Source organism: Staurois parvus, unplaced genomic scaffold (assembly GCF_062004578.1).
Source record: "Staurois parvus isolate SC_StPar_1 unplaced genomic scaffold, SC_StPar_1.0 ptg000636l, whole genome shotgun sequence".
Lineage (NCBI taxonomy): Eukaryota > Metazoa > Chordata > Amphibia > Anura > Ranidae > Staurois > Staurois parvus.
The window spans coordinates 4,400,425-4,423,638 of record NW_028318432.1 but is presented as its reverse complement, the minus strand read 5'-3'; the positions used below and the strand labels follow the sequence as shown (position 1 = coordinate 4,423,638).

The following is a 23,214-nucleotide window of genomic DNA, read 5'->3' as shown; positions in this document are numbered from 1 at the left end:
CAATAGAAATATCAACAAATCTTACTGCCAAACTTATAGGACTGACAGTCAGAGGCAGCGAGGCTTTAGATGATCTTGCACTGCAGATATACCTCTGTAATGCTGAAAGACCTGGACTGCCTGGGTAGAGGATGTTTATTGCTATATTTCAGGAAGAATTCACGACAAAAAAGGTATACGTTTTAGAGTACTTCTTAGACACAATTAACATTTCTAGCTCCCCCCTTGAAAATAGCAACTCACTTTTTAAGTTCAAGTCTACTTTAAAGATTGTGATGGTGCATGTATACATCTTTTACTGATTTATATTATTAGTTTACATCTAACAATCATTTGCCTTGTTCCTTGCTTAGTCCATCCATATGTCAAACCACCACCCCGGGGGAAGGCTCCATTCACACCTCAGAGTTTTTTTTAGCTTGTAGCTCAAAACTCAAAAGCGCTCAACAAGCAAAAACCCATTGTATTCAATGGCCCTTGTTCACATCTGAGCGTCCTGTTCAGCTTGGAGCTGCACACCTGCCACTCCAAAAAGTACATGAGCTACTTTTTAGGCAGAATTCAGCATTTTGAGTCCCATGGACTTCAAAGGGAACACCTGAAAATGCATTATTTGAGGGTTATTTTCAGGCATTTTTTTTAGCCTATATTACTGATCCCCCCCTCCCTAGTGATTTCCATTGGCTAAAACAAAAAGCCTGAAGCTCCAATACACATATAAAACACCTATAATACATACAAAAAACTCTTGTGAAAAATCCTGAAAATCACTCTGCTCAGGTGTGAAAGCAGCATTAGAGGGGGCACAGGGAGTCCAATCTGCAGGGCTATTGTCAGTATGCTGGAGCAGACGGACTATAAGGCCTCCAGTCTTCCATCAGCAGCAATTCTGATCCACGTCAACATAAAACTTCTGTACTGTAATGGAACACAACCCAACTTGATTTCTTTTTGCCAGAGCTGAATGTAGTCACATACTAAAAAAAAGCCTAAGAATCATCGAAATGCAAAATGAGAATATGTTTAAAAAAAATAGTAGCACTAACATTTATGTATTCATGTGCACAGCAGTGTTCTATACAGAGGTAATTAATTCCTTTTCTAGGATGTTCTTGTACCCTCCTTATGCTATGACTCTCAAACCACAGAGCCCTGAACAGAAGCCATCTACAAGTCCATAAACTTTTGTGGTTCCCATGTGATAGGTTTAAAAAGTGAACTCTGTGCAGCATGTATGTCCACTGCAAACAAACGTACTTATAAAACAAGAGCAGTAACTCCTGCACACACAAGTCCTTACCAGTTTGCTATAGTGGTATTTGCAGTAACCGCAGTACTGGACATTGTCTGCTCCATTTCCTTCCTCTTCACAAAGAAGGCCAGCAAACTGTGCACTGAAACAAGAAGCATGCATCAGGTGTGTACTATGGCTCATTTCCCAGCTGTACTGTTGGTGTGACAGACCTTCAGTTTCTGAATTAAAGAACGGGTCTTTGTTGCTCCTTGGAATTTTGTTTGCCAAATGTCATTCTCCAGGGCACAAAGAAGAAAAAACCTTTATGAGAAACCTAAAATCAAGCTGCCTTTCTCTGCTCAGCTTTTCCTTGACCATTTCCACAGCAGCAAGCTTGAAATAATTCAACTTCACTGTAAATGATGCTGGTCCCCAAACCAGTAAGTGTCTTCAGAGTTGGAGAATGGCAGCTTCCATCTGAGGCTGCTCACACAGGTATTCTGTGTATAATAAATTCTCTCTAGTCAATATGACCCAGATGAAACCTCCAGTCAGCCAACACCTACAATTATCTTCCAACAGCCTTGATTTGACTCACCCTGTTGTCCTGTTGGTTTTTGGTGCCAAGAACCCAGTGCTGGCAGTTGTCTGCAATTCTTTTAGCACTGAAAAATAGTTTAAAGGCAAAAACTACAACCATACATTCCCGGACCCTACCCTAACCCATAGGCTGACCACAAAGCTACATTTACATCATGTGTTGCGTTACTGTGTTTTCATGTGCTAAAGCAGCTTGGAATTGGATGGCAAACACACTAATAAAGAAAATAAATAAATATATGTGTATATAAATAAAAGAAAAAAATTACATAAAAAAGGACAAAAGTTCTCATCTGTGTGTTATGGTATGCTAGAGGGTGCATGCAATCAGGGGTGCTGCCAAGGTGCATTGGGTTGCCATTTAAGTCTGCATAGGGCCTAATACTTAATATTTCCCTCAACAGAGCTCCAAAACACAACCTTTTTACCGAAATTAAACTTTTGTCCCAATACTTGTGAATGTTCCTGAGAGTGTTTAGATGCAAGAACCCCAGCAATTAGCTGAAAGACTGCTGGCTCCCACCGCTAATCGCGGCCACTTGCATGTGACTGCTGATGCAATGATCAAGTACCAGTCGTCTGTGCCCAGGGCTGGTCACTTGCAGGTGACTGTTGCACGGGCGATCACATACAAGGGGCCACAATTAGTGGTGGGAGCTAGTAGCCTTTCATTTCTTTCAATGGGGCTGCCTTCCACAGCTAATTGCCAGTAACTCCTACTGGGGTTCTCGCATCTAAAATGCTTTTAGGTATTATTGCCAAGTACCCTAAAAATTGGTCTTAAAAAAAAGTTCACTCCTCCTACCCACTAGGACCGCGCAGAAGCCCGAAAACTGAACTTGTACTTTAAAACTTGAATCCGACCACACCAGGTTGTGTCACGGCATGGAATGTGAAGGAGATATATCCAAAGGCTACTTCCACTCAAAGTGGAATGTTCGCCCAACCTCCCCACTATTTAAAACAATAAGTTTTGAAATCAAGTTCAGAGGTGTAAATTGCTATAGCTCAACCATCCACAGGTAACTCGTTCCCTCCTCTGAAGACCATATGAGCACACAGTTTATGTAGATAGTAACACCAGACAACTTACCAAGTGACATGAAAGGCTTGTCGACATCCATGTTTATTGCAGGTCATACAAGCCCCAGTAGCAGCTTTGCTCTCTCTCCCTTGTTCATCACAAATATAACAAGTCTAGAAAAAAAAAAAAAATCAGACAAAACTTTAACTATCACAAAATAATTAAAAAACACTGCAAAAAAACCCCATCCTCCCACAACAGGTTCATTAGGGATTGACTGATGCAAGCGCATACTAATGCACACGTGTGTTACAGTGGTTTTGCCATTCATTCACAGAAGTCACAGTTTGTCTCACCTGCTACAACTAGTAAGGTCCATTTAAATCTAAAAAGTGGTATTGAGCCACGCTGAAGAATTAAAAATTGCAATAAAAGTCCAACTCTGGGCAAAACATGAAGCTTCTCCCATACAATTAACAGCAGATTTGGGTTTTAGGGCCCCTTCATATCATATGCGTTGCATTTCATATAGTATGTGGAGGTGCACAATGCATGGGTAGATTTAATAGCACCATGGAGTGAGGCTTTTAAGCGGTATTAAGCCTAAAAACAAACATTTAATATATTGCAGCTTATCAATACTTAAAGGATAAGTTCACCTTTGGGAACGTGTTACATGTTCTACCCGCTTTTAGGGTGGAACATGTAACATGTTCTCATAGCCGCAGACACCACCCACTGCTCCCTCTGACAGATAGTACGGGGAGAAGTTTCTCCGTACTATCTGTAAAATTTGAAAACAGCGCGACCGTGCGGGGCTCTGCCCACACAACCGAATCATTCATTCACGGACTTCCATGAACGAATGAACTGCAAGTCCCGACAGCCTTAGCGGCTGTGGGCTTGTAGTTTTCAATCAGCTACCACAGCGCTGTGGAGTGCCATGGTAGGTCATTGAAGCTTATCTGCTTGCTCACACATCCTGTACGGCAAGCAGATATTCTGACAGGTCTGCAGGAGACCTGCATGGCATCAGTGATCTACTGATCACTAGTGCAATGCTTTCCAGGCTCCTGTAGACAAAAATAATAAATGCACATTTTTTTTTTTTACCTGCGAAAAAATGTGCATTTATTTTTGTCTAAAAAGTGAACTTATCCTTTAAATGTAGTCACTGCATTAAATATACTTAGCCCTTTTTTCTTTATTTTTATCTGGTGATTGAGCCAGTAACACTTCCGGTCTTAAGCCTAGTACACACAATCAGAAAATCGCAGCAAAAATACCACTTTTCAAAGAGATCATACGATAATCTGATTGTTAGTACACAGCTTTCATCCAAAATTATTTGAAAAGACAAGGAAAAAAAATGTTTCTCGTACGATATAAGATTGTACGATTTTCATTTAATCAGTACAGTTTTCCTCCAAAAATATAATACAAATACATTACATCACTTCCGAATTTTCTTTCTGTTGTACAAAAATTATCATGGCTTTAGTAACCTTTTCACTGATGAAACTAGCATGCAAAGAAAAAAAAAAAAAAACTCACATTCATTCGTCCAATATTTTCATCGGGTGTATGGTTTTTTAGAGTGTCTCCACTTTGGATAAAGGAACAATGGAGCCACCCTTGAACAAACACATTGTCAGTCTAGGTAGAGGAGAGTGTTCGATGCACTAGCAGATTCAGATGGACTCGCCTAACAATTTAAAGTGGAACACCAGCTAACCAGTTGTCAGTAGCAAATGGTGTGTCCCAACCCAGTAACTACTACTTTGCTGGATAACTGGGTCTATGTTAAAGGAAGTTGATGAACAACAGACTTGCTAGCAGGATTAGCAGGTGATAATAAAAGGGGGAAAAAACTAATGCAACCATCACATCTAAAATTCAGTAAACTGTATTATATTACATTTTTGTTTGAGGGTTTAATACTATTTAAAGGTGGGTTCACACTAGCCTGTGAGATGGTTGCGGGTGCAGTAATCGCACCACAGCCAAAACGTGCTGCTCTTGCGAAACACATTTTGAATGGCCCCTCCCCCCCCCACGCATCTCAGCCTGATGCATGAGTGCGGGATCCGCAGGGTAACTGTATGTTCAAAAAGACCATGCGGTTTCCCTGCGGCTGCATTTTGAAAAAAAAAACGCATGTACCTTTTTTGTGAGGGACATGCTGCACAGCAGCCCATTCAAATGGACAGGCTGCCATGCTCAAGCAAACAAGGGCCACACGTCCTGCACTGGTGTAAATCATATCTTCAGGTAAACACTGCTCCCTGGAAATACGCCATACTTTCTTTTTAAGATTTAAATAGAACGCAAAAAAAAAAAAAAAGGATAATAAAATAGAAGTTTAGATCCATGAACATAATAATCTCCAAATAATTGTCTGTTTGTAAAGGTGTTGTCAAAATGCAAACTGGGTGATACCTTGAAACCCGGAAGAATCTGTTGTGTGTATCTATCCTACTGTAAGGTGACTGGGATTCTGGGGGAGTCCTTTACTCACCCACAGAAATACTAAAGCTTTATAGTTCAGTGAGGGGAATTTATCAAAAATCAAGCAGCCAGAATCTGCAGCAACTGTGCAAGGCCAATCACCTTATATATTTCAATGTCACAGCTTAAAGTGGAATTGCGGGCTAGAACCAAGCCACTGCCCCACTTCTAACATGTAACTGCTGGTTATATAATCAGCTCCCTGCAGCTGCTTCAGGGGAGAGGAGGGGCAGCAGAAAATGAATGCTAGTAAGCATATGGGCGACGTCACTGCCCAAGCATTGCATTTGTTGTCGGTGATCTCTCCTCTCCCCTGAAGCCAGCCGCTGGTGAGATCATGTGGTCGTTCTTGCCTTGAATTCCACTTTAAGGGCTAGTTTACAGGTGCTTCACCCTCTGAAGAGAGATCTGCAGCAGAATGCTTTTAAAATGGCATTTGGTAGGCAGCAAGGATGCATCAGGTCACTTCCTCACCGCCTATTTTAACCCCTAAAAACTTGCATCACAGTGCCACAACCGTGTGCATTCAGATGAATGGGTCGCATTGTTTTTTAATCAGATCCTTTCCTTTATTGAAAATTGGGTCCATACACATGCATAGTTATTCAAGTACAAACACCAATGTAAAATCACAATAGTATTAGGTAGATTGACAACTGAAATTATCAAGGTGTATACATTTGAGTATGTATGATAAGGTATGAGCATACATCCCAAAATATTTTTGTTAAAAACAGAGATAGAAGAAGAAAAAAAAGAGAAAAACAAACAGCGTAAAACACTCATCAACTAAACTAAACTTTGATAAACAAGCTGTCTCTGCATATCCACTTTCAGTGATTTAAGTAACGGTCGTAAGTCTTTAATACATACACTCGGCATACATATTGATCTAGTGCATATCTAAAGTTGCATGGAATGTAGGATGGAAATTTAGGGTATTTATGATAATAGCTTTTGACTGTCTATGCATATCTGTTCTACAGACAATACGCTATAAAGTATGGTGCAAGGCATTAGCAAGCCAGAAGGGACTCCTCCACTTAGTATTCTGTCTCTGACTAGTTGGAATGGTGCAAACCAGGTGTGCCTAACCACGCATCCCAAATAGTTGTAAATTCCCGCATACATCCCCTATGTTGATAGATGAATTTCTCTCTGATTAAGGTGTCGTTGACAGTTTTAATCCATGCCACATGGGAGGAGGTGCAAGAGATAACCATTTAGGAGCTATGAGTTTCCGCACGATAAACAGCACTCGAAGAACTGCAATGTAAATATACGGAATATAAAATTCCTCATCTAGGGATCCTAATAAGCAAATCTTAGGATCCAGGGGAAGATTGAGGTTCCAAATTCTATTTATCATTTCAACAATGTACATCCAGTATCTTGTTAGTTTAGGGCATTTCCACAGCATGTGGAAAAGAATGCCGTTGTCAATTTCACACCTGGGATACAGGGGAGAGTCCAAATGGGTCGCATTTGGTGCCTGCAGAGTGCAACAGGGGAGATACTTTTGCCTTTGCAGCATGGGGGGGGGGGGGTGTAATAATGCAACTCAACAGCATATTTTTTTTTTTTACCACCCCCAACTGCAAGTGTAAACATGGCATATACTGAACCTAGAAGGAGACAGATTACTGTGCACTGTTCTTAGATTCTGTGTTCTTCAGTTTTGATGAGTTCCTCTTAGGGTATAGTTTGCAGTGATGACCAGTCATGGGCCAGTCATTTTTGCTTATCATATACAAACGTATTGGTCGGCCTGCCTTTACACGCACATGAACTTTAATGGCCTCCCAGTCATAGTCCGTAGGGTTCAATATTGAGTTGGCTCACCCTTTGCAGCTATAACAGCTTCGACTCTTCTGGAAAGGCCATCCACAAGGTTTAGGAGTGTCTATGGGAATGTTTGACCATTCTTCCAGAAGCACATACAGTATGTTTCAGACACTGATGTTGGAACGGATGAGAAGGCCTGGCTCGCAGTCTCCGCTCTAATTCATCCCAAAGGTCTTCAATCAGGTTAAGGTCAGGACTCTGCGCAGGCCAGTCAAGTTCCTCCACCCCAAACTCTCTCATCCATGTCTTTATGGTTCTTGCTTTGAGCATTGGTGTGCAGTCATGCTGGAACAAGAAGGGGCCATCCCCAAACTGTTCCCACAAAGTTGGAGCATGAAATTGTCCAAAATGTCTTGGTATGCTGATGCCTTAAAGAGTTCCCTTCACTGGAACTAAGGGGCCAAGTCCAACCCCTGAAAAACAACCCCACGCCATAATCCCCCCTCCAAACTTTACACTTGGCACAATGCAGTCAGGTAAGTACCATTCTCCTGGCAACCGCCAAACCCAGACATATCCATCGGATTGCTAGACAGAAATGTGATTTGTCACTCCAGAGAACACGTCTCCACGGCTCTAAAGTCCAGTGGCGGCGTGCTGTTTTATGTTGATAGCCGGCCCGGACGGCTGCTAAAAACACCCAAACAGCAGCTGCATCCAAGTGGATGCAGCCACTGTCCACCCCAAAAATTTCCACCATAAATTTTGTTGAAGGGACAGATCCAGCAGGGCCACTCACTGAGCAAATTTTGGCTGGTTCCTAAGGAACTGTTCAAAATTCATACAGGAGTACAACCAGCTTAAAGAGTACACTACCCCACCATTTCATAATCCTGATATCCGCCTGCTATACCATGAACTTGTGTTAAAAAGTATCCTAATCTCTTTGTATGTCTTCCTTTGTGGGAAATTCCTGGTGATCCTGCCAGTCCCCTTCTTTCCTGCATCAAACTGACCACACTAGGTACAGAAGCTCAACTTTCCCAACGTGGCCATATATATATATATATATATATACACACATACATACATACATACATACATATATATATACACATACATATATATATACATACATATATATATATATATACACACACATACACACACACACACACACACACACACACACACACACACACATATATATATATAAATATATATACATACACACACACTTTATTACTACATTTATATAAACATCAAAGGGTATCTGGTAAGTCATGTTTGAATTATGCAATCACATTAGAAGCTCAAAGTGGTCACCATTAGCCTCAAGACACTTTTGTTTTGGCGAATTATTGCATGAACAACATTGACTAGAGTGTCCACAGGAATTGCTCTACAAAAAAGAATGGTCCAATTATACCCCTGGATGACAGTCCACACCAGACATTGAGCCCAAGTAAATTGACTGCTTTGTCCACATGAATGTGAGAATTTTCTGGAGTCCAATAAAACACAATTATGATGGTTTACTGTACCATTCAGTATAAACTGCGATCCATCAGACCACACCATTTTCTGTACAAAGTCATCATCGTCATGTACCATGTGTCAAAGCCTCACAGTACTCCATTCTCCGAATATCATTTTCATTCATGGTGTGTAACAGTCTCGGGATGAAATATTTCCAGTGTGCTCTCCTAGAATATGCTGTATGCTTGATCTGCTAATTCCTGTCTCACATGCACATTGACTTTTGTGGAGATGTTTGATAGACTTTATCGGAGAGCATGTAAACTGTTGCAACACCATAATCGTGGAAGCAGAACTTGTTGCTATGCAAGATCTTTGCTTGAGCACACCACACACAGTACCATCGGTTTCGAACTTGTCACGATTTACGCAATTGTCTGTCGTGTTGGTGGTTCTGTCCCAAACTTACGTTGCCATTGCTGTTACACTTCACATTTTCAAATTTACAATACCACTTCAAAATGGTCTTGCATTGCTCAAAAGTCAAGTGTTCCTCCACCATTTTCGTTGACCCTCTCCTGACGGTCACATGATGACATCATAAATGGTGCAACTACTGACATCTTTAGGGGAAACATAGTACTAAACATTGCTGGCATAATTCAATTTGGGTTTTGAAAAAGGACATAAATAACTGTTGAAGTGTGTATGTTTTTGGATCCATCTGTGTATATTATATACACACACACTTTGCCTTGCATTTCTATTTTAAACTGAATGGCTTGTTTTACAAGGTGAGGATTCATATATAGTTTTACTAATTAAACAACTGACCATGTAGCGGGAATACACACACGTTGAAAAAAACGGTGTAGTTCCCCATTAAAGGGACCTATGTGAATTCACTGTGCAGGACGGAAGATGCTGGGGGAGGTAGGAGGTGAGTAGTGTCTGACTGATAATAAGCTGGAGGGGGAAGGGTATTAAAAGCAATCTAGGAAGCAGCTGGAAGTACCAGGCTCAGAGTTGTAAGAGTAAAAGGAAAAATGGAACTTTGAAAAGAGCAAGCTGGAATTGTCAGACTTTGTAATATCATTGCCACACTTGGAAGAAACGACATATTATATCATCATTAATCGCTAAACGCACAGTATTGTAAGCTCTCAGGCTTATTTATGAAATGTGGGGCACTCTGAGAACTCCATTTTGCTGTTACAAACTCCCATATAGACACATTTACTTCCTCAATAAAATGAACTAAAATACAAAAAAAAAAAAAAAAAAAGGATTATACTACAACTTAATTCTTAGATGTGGTGGCTGCCTTAGTTTTCTTTTTTAAAACTTTTTTCCCTTTTATTTCCTCCTGGTGATCCTGCCAGTAAGTTTGTTTTCCAACTTCCTTTAATAGCCAAGCTGTCCGGCACAAGTGGCACTTAGAGAGTTGAAACAAACCATTTAACACCGACAATAATCAGCTTATATTCATTTGGGTAAAACATTTATGCCAAAAGTGAAAAAGACTGTTGCCATAACTGCTTAAAAATATTTAGCTGGAGTTCAGCTTTGATTTGTTAGGCAAGTCCATCTAAATCTGCTAGTGCAGCTAGCACTACCTTCTCCCCAGACTGACAATGATGTTCCCAAAGAGTGGCTCCGTTGCCTTTTCAGTAGATTGGAGACACCCAAAGGTCCTTTTCACACGAGGTGCTCCAATCAGCAAGGGATATGTGAGCTGATCTCCAGTATATTAGAACAGAGCGGGAGAATGACACACCCGTGTCTGCTCAGTTTCTGCAGAGAGGACACAGACAGATCCAGCTTTGCTCTAGGGGCAACCAGGAGTAAATAAGACTCCGCTGTCCATTTGCACCCGACTACCCTCCGATCCGTCCATCTACACGAAAGAAGGAAGAGTCCTCTTCCTTTTTTTTTGTGGACCCAGAAGCAGGCAGGTGCAAACGGACACAAGTTGCAAGTTCCTCTTGTCCATAGGAATGCACTGGCCTTCTGATCAGGTGCGCCTGAAAAACTGACAGGTCAACTAGATCAGAATGCCTGTGTGAAAGGGGCCTAAAGCCAGCCACAAATGGATCCAAGTTTGTCCAGTTCAGCAGAGACTTGCCGAATTTCAATCCATGTGTGGACGCCCCCACTTGACAGAAGCCAATTGTTAGATCGACTTCTCTTGAATGGGAGTGTTAGAAAATGTTTATTAGCAGCTGCAGCCGCTGATCAGTGTATTCTGTGGGTGAAGGCATATTCACACTAGAGACAGTTTCCTTGTATTGTGCCCGAGCATTATCATCTCCTTTCTCCACTACCCCAAGCTCATATTGTGCCGAATGAACACAGAGCAGCGGCTAAGGAGTGAGCCTGCTCGGGTGCACCTATAGCAAGCTGCTTGCTCTGGGGGCACTAGGCAGAAGGGAGAGTTCAGAAGTGCCAGTGGGGGACCCGAGAAGAGGAGGACTGGGGCGGTTCTGTGCTCAAACCACTGCACAGAGCACCTAAGTATGACATGTTTGTTAAACCAAAAAAAAAAAAATCTACCTTTAACATCACTTTAATTTAGCCAGGACACGGTATATAGAACGAAGCCTGAGCACAGTACAGAGCAATCACTGGTCAAATGTGCTTGGGCTCTGTATGGATGGCCTAGTGCGAGTACACGCAAGAGTTCCATCTGTCCTAGCCCTACATATCAGCAATATGCTGCTGCCAGGCGTTCTACTTCAACAAAACACTGAACATGCAACCTTCCTGCTTTTCCATCATCCAAATCTGCTTAAGAAGGATTGGGACGGTCACAAACTAGACCTGCAGTGATTGGATAGGGGAGAATAAAACAATGAAATATTGTAGCTTTCTGGTCATGTGGAGACAAAACTGCTTACAAGAAATAAATCCAACCAGCCAGTCAAGTGAATCGGCTGGGGAGGAAGTGGCCCGTTCACACCGCTGATTTGGAAGTTAAGTTGTTAGGATGGCTGTGCACCATGCAAAGAGGGCAAAGAGTGCCTCCATTCCCACGGGAAGAGGACACCTCCAACCTTCTAGGAAGCAGGTTTCACTGTCCAGAAAGGCTTTAACCCCTCGGGTGCTGGCAGAGGCAGTCATGCTTAGCAGCGGTCCTCTCCGCAGGTCTATGCCTTCATTGTAGGCCTCGTATACATGCACCATTCCCCTTCTCGAGGCCTCTAGGTCTAGCCTTTTATGAGACAGAAATCACTTGTACTCTCCAAATGTGTGCTGAAGATTTTCCCACGTTTGTTTGGTAAATGGCAATCAACACTGGCATCAGCCTGACCTGAAATGGTGGAATTTAAGAGCTTGATTTCTTATTCAGTGGAATTGTCTTACCTTAACGCTTGCCAAAATACCCTTTTCCCTCTTAAAGTGTACCTAGCACCAGGAATGCCAATAACACACAGGAGCTGCTGAGCCCATTTATAAACATTTCTGTCCTGGAATCATCAATCTTAGTATGGTTATAAAAAGTGACCCTGAGGTTCTAATGGCTGACATGGCAGACTATTTTTTTTTTTTTTTTTTTTACGACAAAAGGAATATAGGGTATATGAATATAAACTTCAAAGCAAAAGCAAAATCCTCAACACTGCCCCCAGCTACATCACCAACGTCATCTGCAGATATTGCCCAAATTGTCCTCTCCGCTCTTCCCAAGATATCTTGCTCTCCAGCTCCCTTGTTACCTCCTCCCATGCTCACCTCCAGGACTTTTCCAAAACCCCTCCAATTCTCTGGAGCTCCCTTCCCCTGTATGTCTGGTCAGCTCCTGCCATGTCCACCTTTTTAAACTAATTTATTCAGGGAAGCCCACCCCACCCTCCACCTAAAAACTCCACCCTCCCTTTAGATTGTAAGCTCCATGAGCAGAGCCCTCCTTGGTTCTTGTGTACTGGGCTTAAAAGGAGAAGTACAGCCAACTTTAGTTTGGCTGTACTTCTCCTGTGGACCCAGCTGACAGCAGGCTCCAGCCAGCGGTGACTGACAGCGGCTCTCTGCTCACAGAGCTTTGGCCTTTGGTCACTCAGTTCTTAGTCTTAGAGCCTGCAGGAGACCGATGCTGCATCCACTAGGGAAGTATGATTTCTAAGAAAAAAAAAAGAAAAACAAACTATACTTCTCTTTTAAGTCACACACTATAAAGGATGGTGCCTACTTACTGCTTGTAGAATATGGCTACAAAGAAAGCTGATTTACCAGAAACCTAGCATGCATTTACCTGATATAAACATAACAGTCACACAAAAACAATCTAATGCCTAGTAATCATGTCCGACATCCCTCTTCATTCCGAATGAAAGTACCTAGAGACCATAGAAGTACAAAGCCTGAATAAGCAGGTGTGTAAAGCAAAAACCAAGCTCAAAAGAACAAATATAGACATACTTTTTTTTTCTTTTTTAATTTTAGTTACTTGTATAATATAAAGGGCTGAAAAACAATGGTTGGCTGTATTTGTCTTCTATTCTTGAAGATGTTGATCTGGAAAACTCTGAACACTTCAATATAATGCAAGTTTTGAGTGACTTGGAAAGTACTAAAACCACAGAATCAGCATGACAGTAAAAGACTAGTATGTTCAGGAGATGTCAGTTATGGCCATGTTTATAATTTCTCACTACAGGTTTCCTTTAAGGGCGCTGACCTGTCCTCCATGCTGAGCTTCTCTTTCTGAATACAGACAGTGTGTGTTCGGGTCCGTGCACCCACTCCTGCAGCTATGTCTGTGCATCCGCTGTGTCTGCATCCACTTCTACACGCTGCCTGCATGCAGCTCTGAGGTGGATGCAGAAAAAACTCAGCAACGGAGACTCAGTATGGACAGTTGTCAGAATCCATTAGAATGGGCCCTACAGTCTATATAACGAAAAAAAAAATATACAGCTTACCAATCCTAAAATGTGGTGGCTGCATTCATTTTCTTGTTTCAAGATTTTCTTCCTTTTTTTCCTCTGGACATCGCAGTAACACAATTCCTGTCCTAGTGTAACAACATTCACTCATTGTACTGCATTCTGTGGAGGAGCAGAACTGTCCCCTAACACAGCAAAGTGTGTTAGAACTACAGAACACCTCCCCTCTCCTTATTTCCATAACAAAGTTTTTTTGGTGTTCTGTGAATCAATAGCCAGCAGAAAGATTCATCTGACCAGATGCTTAGCATAGATGGAGGAATCCATGGATTTTCTCATTCAGCGCACTGGGCTGTACAAAAGAAACCTATATGTGTATGGCCAGCTTAAAGCGGTATTAAATTTCACGAAAAAAAAAAAAAGCCCCCTACAAGGTAATGTCATGATGTGCTAGTATGCATCGCATACTAGCACATTATCTAAAACGTACCTTAACATGAAGCATTCCAGCGGCGCGCTGTCACTGCTGCAGAGGCTTCCATCTTCACTTGGTCTTCCTTCCAAGTTTGCAAGCTCCAGGCGTTTAACAAGCCGGGCCGTGATGACGTCACTCCCACACAAGCGCACGGGAGTCCTGGGCCATGAGATACAGCTCTGAAGGAATGGTGAGTGCATGCGCTGGCCTTAAAAAAGAGAATATCTCTTAAACGATGCACATCTAGGAGATATTCATTTTACCTACAGGAAAGCTGTATTATAACCCTGTAGGTAAAATAAAAAAAAAGTGTTTACCACTTTAAAGCAGAAGTAATAACGAATAAAAAGACATTTCTATGTGTCTTCTGCAATAACAAACACTTAAGCTCCATTTACTTGTGCGACTTTGGGCAAAGTAGCATGACAAATTGCAGCCTATGTATTTTAATGGAAACCATTCATATCTATGTGACTTAAAGTTGCAACAATTTCAAAAAGGTTCCTACACAACCTTAATGTGACTTTCATGCGACTTGAGTGCCATCAACTGCAATGTAAACTCTCAAAAGTCACATCCTAATGTTATCAATGCAACAGTTGTGCAACAAAGTCAACAGCCAAAGTTGCAGCCATCCAAAAGTCACAATGTAAACTGCACGACTTTGGAGGCGCACATGTGTGAATGGAGCCCTACTTGCCTGCTCAGTCTTCTGCTGAATGTGCAACTCAACGTGCATTCCCAGCATGCAGACTGCAGCAAGGGAGAGGATGACAGTGGCCAGCGAGGGATTTAACTGCTATAACACTGGAAGGAAGAGACAAGTATTTCTGGGATTTTAATCCCACTTTAAGACAGGCCAAAAACAGCCTGAATTTCAGCCGATTCCTGTGAATCACAAACTCTGAGCCATGAGTGGCCCTGCAAGCACCACCCAACTTTACAAAAGTTATTGAAAAATCAACTAAGGCAGTCAGGAAATTATATTCTGAACCAGGACTGCGTCCTATCAGATGCGGTCACGGCTTGGCATCACCTTTGTATTCAGGCACCTAAAAGTGTCACAGCTGCCTGAATTCAATAGCCGGCAGTGGAAATTCCACCATCTGCACTGTAAACCTGGCCATTTATGGATCGAAATACAGCTGGTTCATCAGGAACCACCTGAGACTATCTATGGCCAGTCCTGCTGGGACTATCAGAATACCATGACATGGGGAGGGGGTGAATAGTGGGCTGAAAGTGTGGATGGAGGAATTGGGCCACTGTTTTTCGTTCAACCTGCTGACTGAAAAAAAGAAAAAAAAAAACAAAAACACAACAACAACTGGCATGTTTTAACATTGATGGGGGAACTAAATGAAAACTGAATCATATACGGCTACCTTAACTTGATTATCAAGGTTTCTGGCAGGACCAACAAGTTAATTTGTACCTATTGAACAAATGGTATATTGTATGTTTGCTTTATTTCACAGACCAAATGCAAGCAAGAGACCTTTATGGTAACAAAGGAAAGCATGGTGGCTAGCTGGTGCTGACAGCACATTACATTGTTTCACACACAGCACAAGGCCCTAAGGGTTAAAGCCTCCCCCCTATTGTTCTGCCCCCACTCCAAGGTCCCTGGGTTTATTTGTAGGGAGGTGAATTCTTTGTGTCTGATGTCTGTGCCTGTGATTTGGGCAGGTTTATTTGTCAATGACAATCCATGCATTTTCTTGCACACATCAAAGGGGAGAGAAGGCTCTTCCGTGTCTGCAGTCAAGATTCCCTCATTTCCTGTTGCTGTCTGCTCCGGCTTCAGATTAGCGGCAATAAGACTAGAGGGCCGGGAAACAGTGGCTCCGGCATATGGAATTTTAATAAACGGCTTTAGCGCGAGATCTTTCATGCAATAAGCACATATGTGCATGCTCACACAATTACGTGGTGGACGGATCGATAGGAAATGCAAGATTTTTCTTTAGTATGAAAGGGGAAAGGGGAGGATTAAGTGCTGTCTTATTTGTCACAGTCACTCATGGGAACGGTAATCCAGAGCAGACACCGACACAGACATAAATTGATGGGCATCGGGGATAAAATTAAAGCCTTGCTCAAGCTGAAAAATAATACCTTTTCATTATTTACTTTACAGATATCGCTCCACACAAATCATGATAATTTACTGCCTAGACGAGCAGAATCACCAATGTGGCAATGTTAGGCAGAACCTCAAAATGCAGGTAAGGGCCGGGGCAGCGGCACAGAGTCTGAAGGCTCTAGAAAAACAATGTCCTAATCTTGTTATACTCTCACATAGCTTTGCTGTATGGCACCAGAAGATAATGTGACGGGGAAGAAAAATGTGCTGTAACCCAGAACATCCACATTTTACTGTTTTGTAGTCACATTAAAGTGATTGTAAACCCTTACATATATCCATTGAAGTGACTGGCCTCAGGTGATACACAGAGATGAAACAAAATCTCATTCAAAAGTTGTATCTGTTTATCTACAGACTTCTCTTCTTTACATCTGTTCAAAGTCCAGAACGTCACATACAATACCATCTGCTCCGCTCCTCTTCCTGTTGGTGTACCCCAAGGCTCTGTCCTTGGGCCCCTACTCTTCTCTCTGTACACCTCTTCCCTGGGTCAGCTGATAACATCCCATGGCTTCCAATACCACCTCTATGCTGATGACACCCAGATTTCTCTCTCATCTCCTCAACTCACCCCCTCAATCTCCTTACATATCACAAATTTACTGAGTAACATATCCATATGGATGTCACACCACCTCCTCAAACTCAATCTTTCTAAAACTGAGCTTGTAATATTTCCTCCTCCCCGATCACCCCCCCATGATTTTACCATTGAGATCAACGACACAATCACTGGTCCCTCCCCACATGCCAGGGTGCTAGGCGTAATCCTAAACTCTGACTCTCTTTCGGGCCCCACATCCAATCACTGGCTAAATCTTCCCACCTCAACATTTCCAGAATTTTCCCCTTCCTGACTAACGGCACCACAAAACAACTCATCCTCGCCTTGGTTATTTCTTCACTACAGCAACTCCATCCTCACTGGCCTACCCCTACCTTAGTCTATTATGAATGCTGCTGCTAGACTAATACACCTTACTAGCCAACCCGTGACTGCTGCCCCTCTCTGACAATCTCTTCACTAGCTTTCACTAGTCCAACGTACAAGATTAAAAGTACTGACTACAACTTACAAGGCCATCCCCAACATCGCCCCCAGCTATATCACCAACCTCACCTGCAGATATCGCCCAAACCGTCCTCTCCACTCCTCCCAAGACCTCCTGCTCTCCAGTTTTCTTGTTACCTCCTACCACACTCGCCTCCAGGACTTTTCCAGAGCCTCTCCAATCCTCTGGAACTCTATGCCCCAGCATGTCCGGTTAGCTCCTACCCAGACGATCCTTGAAAACTCATTTATTAAGGGAAGCCTACCCCACCTCCAGCAAAGAACTATACTTGAGTCACCCCAATCAGATCATTCCCTGCAGTTATTACCTTTTGTACCACCTCCCCCACCCTTTAGATTGTTAGCTCCATGAGTAGGGCCCTCCATTTCCTTCTGTATCGAACTGAATTGTAATTGTACTGTTCCCCTTATATTGTAATGCACTGTAAACTGTTGGCACTATATAAATCCAGTATAAAAATAATAGTTTATAAAGCATTCTGAGTGGCCAGAAAAATGGGGTGGAGAGCTAAAATTACACACTGCAGAGCTCAGCGAGGAGAGCTCTGACAGCTGATTGGAGGGAAGGGACACACACCTTCTTTCACACAGCTCACAGAAACAGAACGAAGGCAGTCAATCACAGGCTGTGTGCTGGAGCTCCCTCCCCGTCACCTTTTTACTTCCTGGTGTCAGGAAAACTTGTCAGTGACTCATGCAGTTAGAGGGATGGGAAAGCAGACAGAAATGACACTCTGTGCTCTGCATTAAGACAAGTACACACTATAGAGGAATGTGCTTTGTTCATATTTCACGTCTGAGGTTTACAACCACTTTAACTAACAGCCAATTTCTGAGTGGCTGATATGAGTGCACTTCAAAAATCACAATTAAGATTCTGTGCTGCCTTACTGCTCATTCAGATGGGCGCTGAGACCCGTCCTTCATGCTGAGCAGCTTTTTGCTACATGTGCATCCAATTCAGAGCTGCGTACAGGCAACCCACAGAAGTGAATACAGACGCAGCGGCTGCACAGACACAGTTGCAAAAATTTGACATGCAGGCAAGAGTGGGTGCACAGATTCAAACCCAGACACAGTGCATTCAGATCCCTGCACCCATTCCTGCCTGCTGTGTGGGGATGCACTGGATGCCTTCACTGCCATTGTGCTTTTTCTGGGCATCCCGTGTGTTCCTGTACCTTTAAGGAGGGGTGGGCTCCCTTCAGGCATACCTGCCCTTAATCTATCCACTGCTTTATGTGCTCCTATTTAGAGCTAGGACCACAGTATACAGAGGAGTCTTGACCTGGGCACTGCAGCTTATGCACACATTTGTAAACATGTGCAAACAAAACTCTGTTTTCAGGTAAATTGTTAGATGGGGTCAATTCAGTTTTGCATGCTAGCTGGTAAGTGTGCTGCAAAATCTTTTGTTTGTGATGTGGAAAACAGGTCTCAGCACCAGTCTGAATGAGCCTTTACTGAATGAATCCATATAGTGCCGTGATAGGATAGAGACATCAGATACCAGGAAACGATCACAATGAGGTGACATGTTAGCTGCAAGAGGTGGCGACTCTCCTTTCCTACAATACAGGTAGGTAGAAGACTCTAAAGGATTTTTCTGAAGCTTGTAAAATCCCTCCAAACTGTTAGTGATGGTCACAGGGGGTTGTGCTTCTCCTTCAGCTCTACACAATGAAATAATCAAAATAGAAGACAACATGCTCAATAGCTATGAAGCTAGCCATGCATGATTACAATGTTGATAGAAAATCGATCAAACCTTTCAAAAACTATTGGGGATAAATTGACAATCAAATTCTACCACAGTGAGGCGAGAAATCAAAAGGTGAATGTTAGAAAGGTTTCTCATTTCTTATCTAAAAATGAACACAATTATAACAGTGAATGTGGTCCTTGATGTCAAAAAAGTTATTGTCATGTGAATGCGCTAGGAAAACATCTATTGGAGAGTAGAACGTTTGCGGTCATGAACATTTCTTTAAAATGATTATGTAAGTAATCGGACGCAAAGGTTTGTGTAAATGTATATTGCTTATTTATATTAGATTTATAAGTATACACTATTAAATTTCAATATAGCCAGCGCATGCCCTATAACCGTATCAACTATTCATTGATGGGTGACACAACCTGGGTGCATGGAGCAACTGCCAAAACAAAGAACGTAATGAACAATTGTTCCCCTAAATACAAGGGAGAGGTTAATAAAATCCCACACATACACCAACATTACATCACTTCTGTGCATCACAATATCGAACAGTAACATTTCAAAACACTGGCATAGCAATTAGGCAACATTTTCTACAGCTTTAATATGAATATTGTCAAGTCAGTGATGGAATGAGTGAATGTTGACAATTGAATTTTCTGACATATGTATGGTCGATCGATATTCTAATTGTGTATAGCTAGCTGAAGACGGTTGTACAGCGATTTCCTGAACAAATACCAGGTTTTCACCAATCAGAAATGGATCACTAAAGTGAGTCTGTACCAAAAGACAAATGAATTTCTAACACTGAATGTGGTTTTGTTCAGGAAAGTCCATTAACTCCAAAATCGAATGTCAAAGGCAAACAAAATATTTTCAAGTACTTTCAAATGACATTTGGTAAAGCTGGCCATAGATGGAGTGAGTTGCTTGATTCCCCCATCAACACAGTAAATGTTGATAGGGTAATCCCTCCTACAGAGCCATTGTGGTAGAACACAGTGAATATTGTTAGCGGCTATAGCCGATGGCAATAATCACATGTACAATCCAATAGGTTGATAGTTGATGGAACAACTTGGGTACATTCAGCCTGCCCATACATGGTTTGAATCTCGGCTGGTCCCTGCTGAACCAGCGGAGATTCGAACAGTCTATGGCCGACTTAATGCATGGAATGTACAGAGAATTTTCATACGAACATTCATTCAAAAATCTACTAGTGTATGGCCAGATTTCTTTTTAGTACAGATATGTCCCATATGTATAGGGACTTGAGTGATATACTGGCACTTCCAGCAACAGCAGGAACTGGCTTACCCTTCTGTGTACACTAGGATTTGGCAGAAAGGTGCAGGTATTCATTCTCCCTTTAATCAACACATTCATGGCCCATGGCTGTTGAAGAAAGGTAGGGCAGGGATAAGGACATGTATTGAGGGAGGTGACAAATACTTCACATCTGTTTTGTTGTACTCTCTTTCAAGCAAACAAAGCAGGTTGCAAAACCTCCTGATTTCATAAATCTGCCCCATTGAAGTTGAACTAAAAAGGCAGATAATATGCATATTAGAGAGCAGTTTTCCCTGCTGAAGATTTGTATTCCTGTCCAGTCACAGAATGGGGACATGTCCATGGCAGCCTGGGCTCAGCAATGCTGCCCATCCTTTGGCCTGGAAGACCGAGGGCATTGTGTGATGCAAAATAAAAATACTGCATAGTACAGCTCCAGACTAAGGCCTCATGAACACTACGCTCTTCTGAAAGCCTCTCTTCAAAAGTCTTTGTTTATTAAATTAGCCAGAATATTAATTTATTCTGGCCATTGAAATGAATGAATGCTCAAGCACTAAAAGGCACCTAGCGTTTAGGCGTGTTTACAAGCATTTAGGCACAACAGGTTTTTTTTTACTGCCCAAACATTCCTGTCCTGAATGTGATTTTGGTACATTCGGTTTTCTGCTACTAACAGTCCCCGCCTCTAAATGCCTATGAATGCCAATGTGTGCACAGACACATAGGCTAACATAGAATGGTGTTTAGGGGAAAGAAAAACAATTAAAAAAAAATTTCAAACTCCTATAAATGTGGTGTTTGACAGCTACAGTGTGCCTGAAGCCCAAACTGTGAGTATTGCAGCAAAAGCAACGTTTTTCTTGGGCAATTCATTAAAGCAAGTTCTGCTGTAATGATTTGTAAATGAATACAGAGCTGAAATAATTGTCATATGTTACATCTGCACTGGATTTTAGCCTTCAATCTGTCCTTCTGACTCCAGCTGCTATACTTGGCTTTGAGAGGCAGTGGTCTAATGCGGCTTGACAGTGCTGTTGCTCTGCTTACCTCAGCATAACACAGTCTGGCTAAAGCTGGTCATACATGAATCAAAATTCAGCATGTACCAGGAAAATTTCCATCCACTGCTGTTGAACAAAAGTCGATCTACTGATCATCTACTGTTCAACCACCCTGTTGGATAAAAGCTGCTCAATCAGTGCTGCAGGCAGTAGGCTGCAGTGCTGATCTGTGTACTCTGACAGTGGAGGAGTCCCCCATTGTCAGAATACAATAGCGCAGCTGGGATGATTCCCCCATTAATAAAAAAAAAAAATCAACCATGTATGTCCAGCTTAAAGTGTTACTAAACCCACAACAGTAAAATCAGTCTGTATATGCAGTAAAGCATGCTTGTTATACTCACTGTGGAATCGAAGGCGTTAATCCTCCACATTGTGTAAAAAGGATGTGTGACAGGATGAGACTCTGCCAAGGTGAAATTGGTCAGTTAAAGGACAGGGTGTGCACATTGGCTGAGTTCAGGACTACGGAGTATAGTATTGAGTAGAGAAAACTGCTTTTGCAGCTTTCTCCAGGTTTTGGCATTCCTAGAAGGGGCTCCGTAGTTTGGAAATTCCATAGTGACTTGGGCAGGATGGAATCTCCAACCCCGTGTCCTGGTTTTGTGCAGGAACAGCAGGGTGCGTGTCCAGGTGCACACAGGACTTATAATGGAGGATTAGGAATACCTCAGGGCTCCACCCAAGAGAGAGGGGAGGTCTCCTACAGGAGTCAGAGAGGCTTTAGGTGGCAGCCGGAGTATGAAGGTCTGTAAGAGACAGATAACGACCCGAGGAGCTGTGTGCGACCCGAGGAGCTGTGTGCGACCCGAGGAGCTGTGTGCATCTGAGTTAATGGCCTGAGGCTCTCTATGCTATGTGCCCAAAAGAGCTGGTGGTCAGAAGGACCAGTAACTATAGCAGCAGTGCTCTTGAAGAGTAGCCAGGCGGGCTAGTATATTAATTTGCATTGTGTATGTTTTGCTGGAGAAGAACCCCTGCATGGGATACATTGCGTTTTGGACTGTCCTGTTATTCCCTTTTAATAAAAGTGGGCTACCAAGCCCAGGAAAATTCCTGGCTGGTGTGAACTCACATGCAAACGCATTCACCACTGAGCAAACATCCCCAAATATTAGATGTTTGATCCTATCTTCTCCTCCCCTTCTTCCAGAGTCCCCAATCCATCTTGCTGATAGAACAGGGCCTTGGGAGCAAGCTGCACATGTTCAGTTTGGTGTGTATTGCTAGTTTTTTTTTTTTTTCTTGGGAGAGTGCATGTGATCAGCACAAGGCCAATCAGCGCTGTCGAGACAGAGGGACAGGGGTTCTGCAGCCTTATAGGACAATCAGGGGAGAATGAAAATGCCTACAAGCTTTAACTAGTACTCTGCTGGACACTGACCAAAGTCACAAGACTGCTCTCACTGGTGATGAGAAAATGTATTTAGCAGTTTATATTTACTAAAATAATTGCATTTCTATGTTCTGTGTACTATGGAAGACCAGATATAGTGAATGCTGGGTCCTGGGTTTAGTATCATTTTAAGGCTAGTAAAAGGCTATAGATTTAACAGATTCCTCCATCCACACTGGCTATTATATTGAGAAGCCGCAGCACCTGCAGGTCCCTGAATACCCAAACAGTGACCGAATCTGATAGGATGCAGTCACTGTTCAACCAATAATCTTTCACCTGACTCAGTCGATTTTGTAAAGGGCATTGGCTGAAGTTTCAACCGATTCAGGACCTGGGTAATATCTGAGCCATGCTTTTCCCCGGGTTCTCAATGTTAGACTGAGCCTCCGATCAGATAGGTGGTACTGTTAGACTTGCCAATCTGTAAGGTTTCTGAGCAGAGAGAACCCCATTGAAAGGCTTTTCACTTTCTGTCTACAAGTGGAAAAGCTCTTTATTATCAGCCTCTATTGCCATTTTGGCGCAT

The 23,214-nt window shown here is 42.4% G+C and overlaps 1 protein-coding gene across 3 annotated transcripts in view; it reads right to left on the bottom strand.

Annotated features, from left to right (window-relative positions):
• Positions 1 to 23,214, bottom strand: part of MLLT10 (MLLT10 histone lysine methyltransferase DOT1L cofactor) — a 272,303-nt gene that overhangs the window by 176,677 nt on the left and 72,412 nt on the right. For all 3 annotated transcript variants that reach the window (XM_089693742.1, XM_089693743.1, XM_089693744.1), the window contains 2 exons: positions 2,928 to 3,031; positions 1,301 to 1,394 (listed from right to left, as the gene is read on the bottom strand). In XM_089693742.1, the coding sequence (XP_089549868.1) occupies positions 1,301 to 1,394; positions 2,928 to 3,031 (198 nt within the window). The remainder of the gene's footprint in view (positions 1 to 1,300; positions 1,395 to 2,927; positions 3,032 to 23,214) is intronic.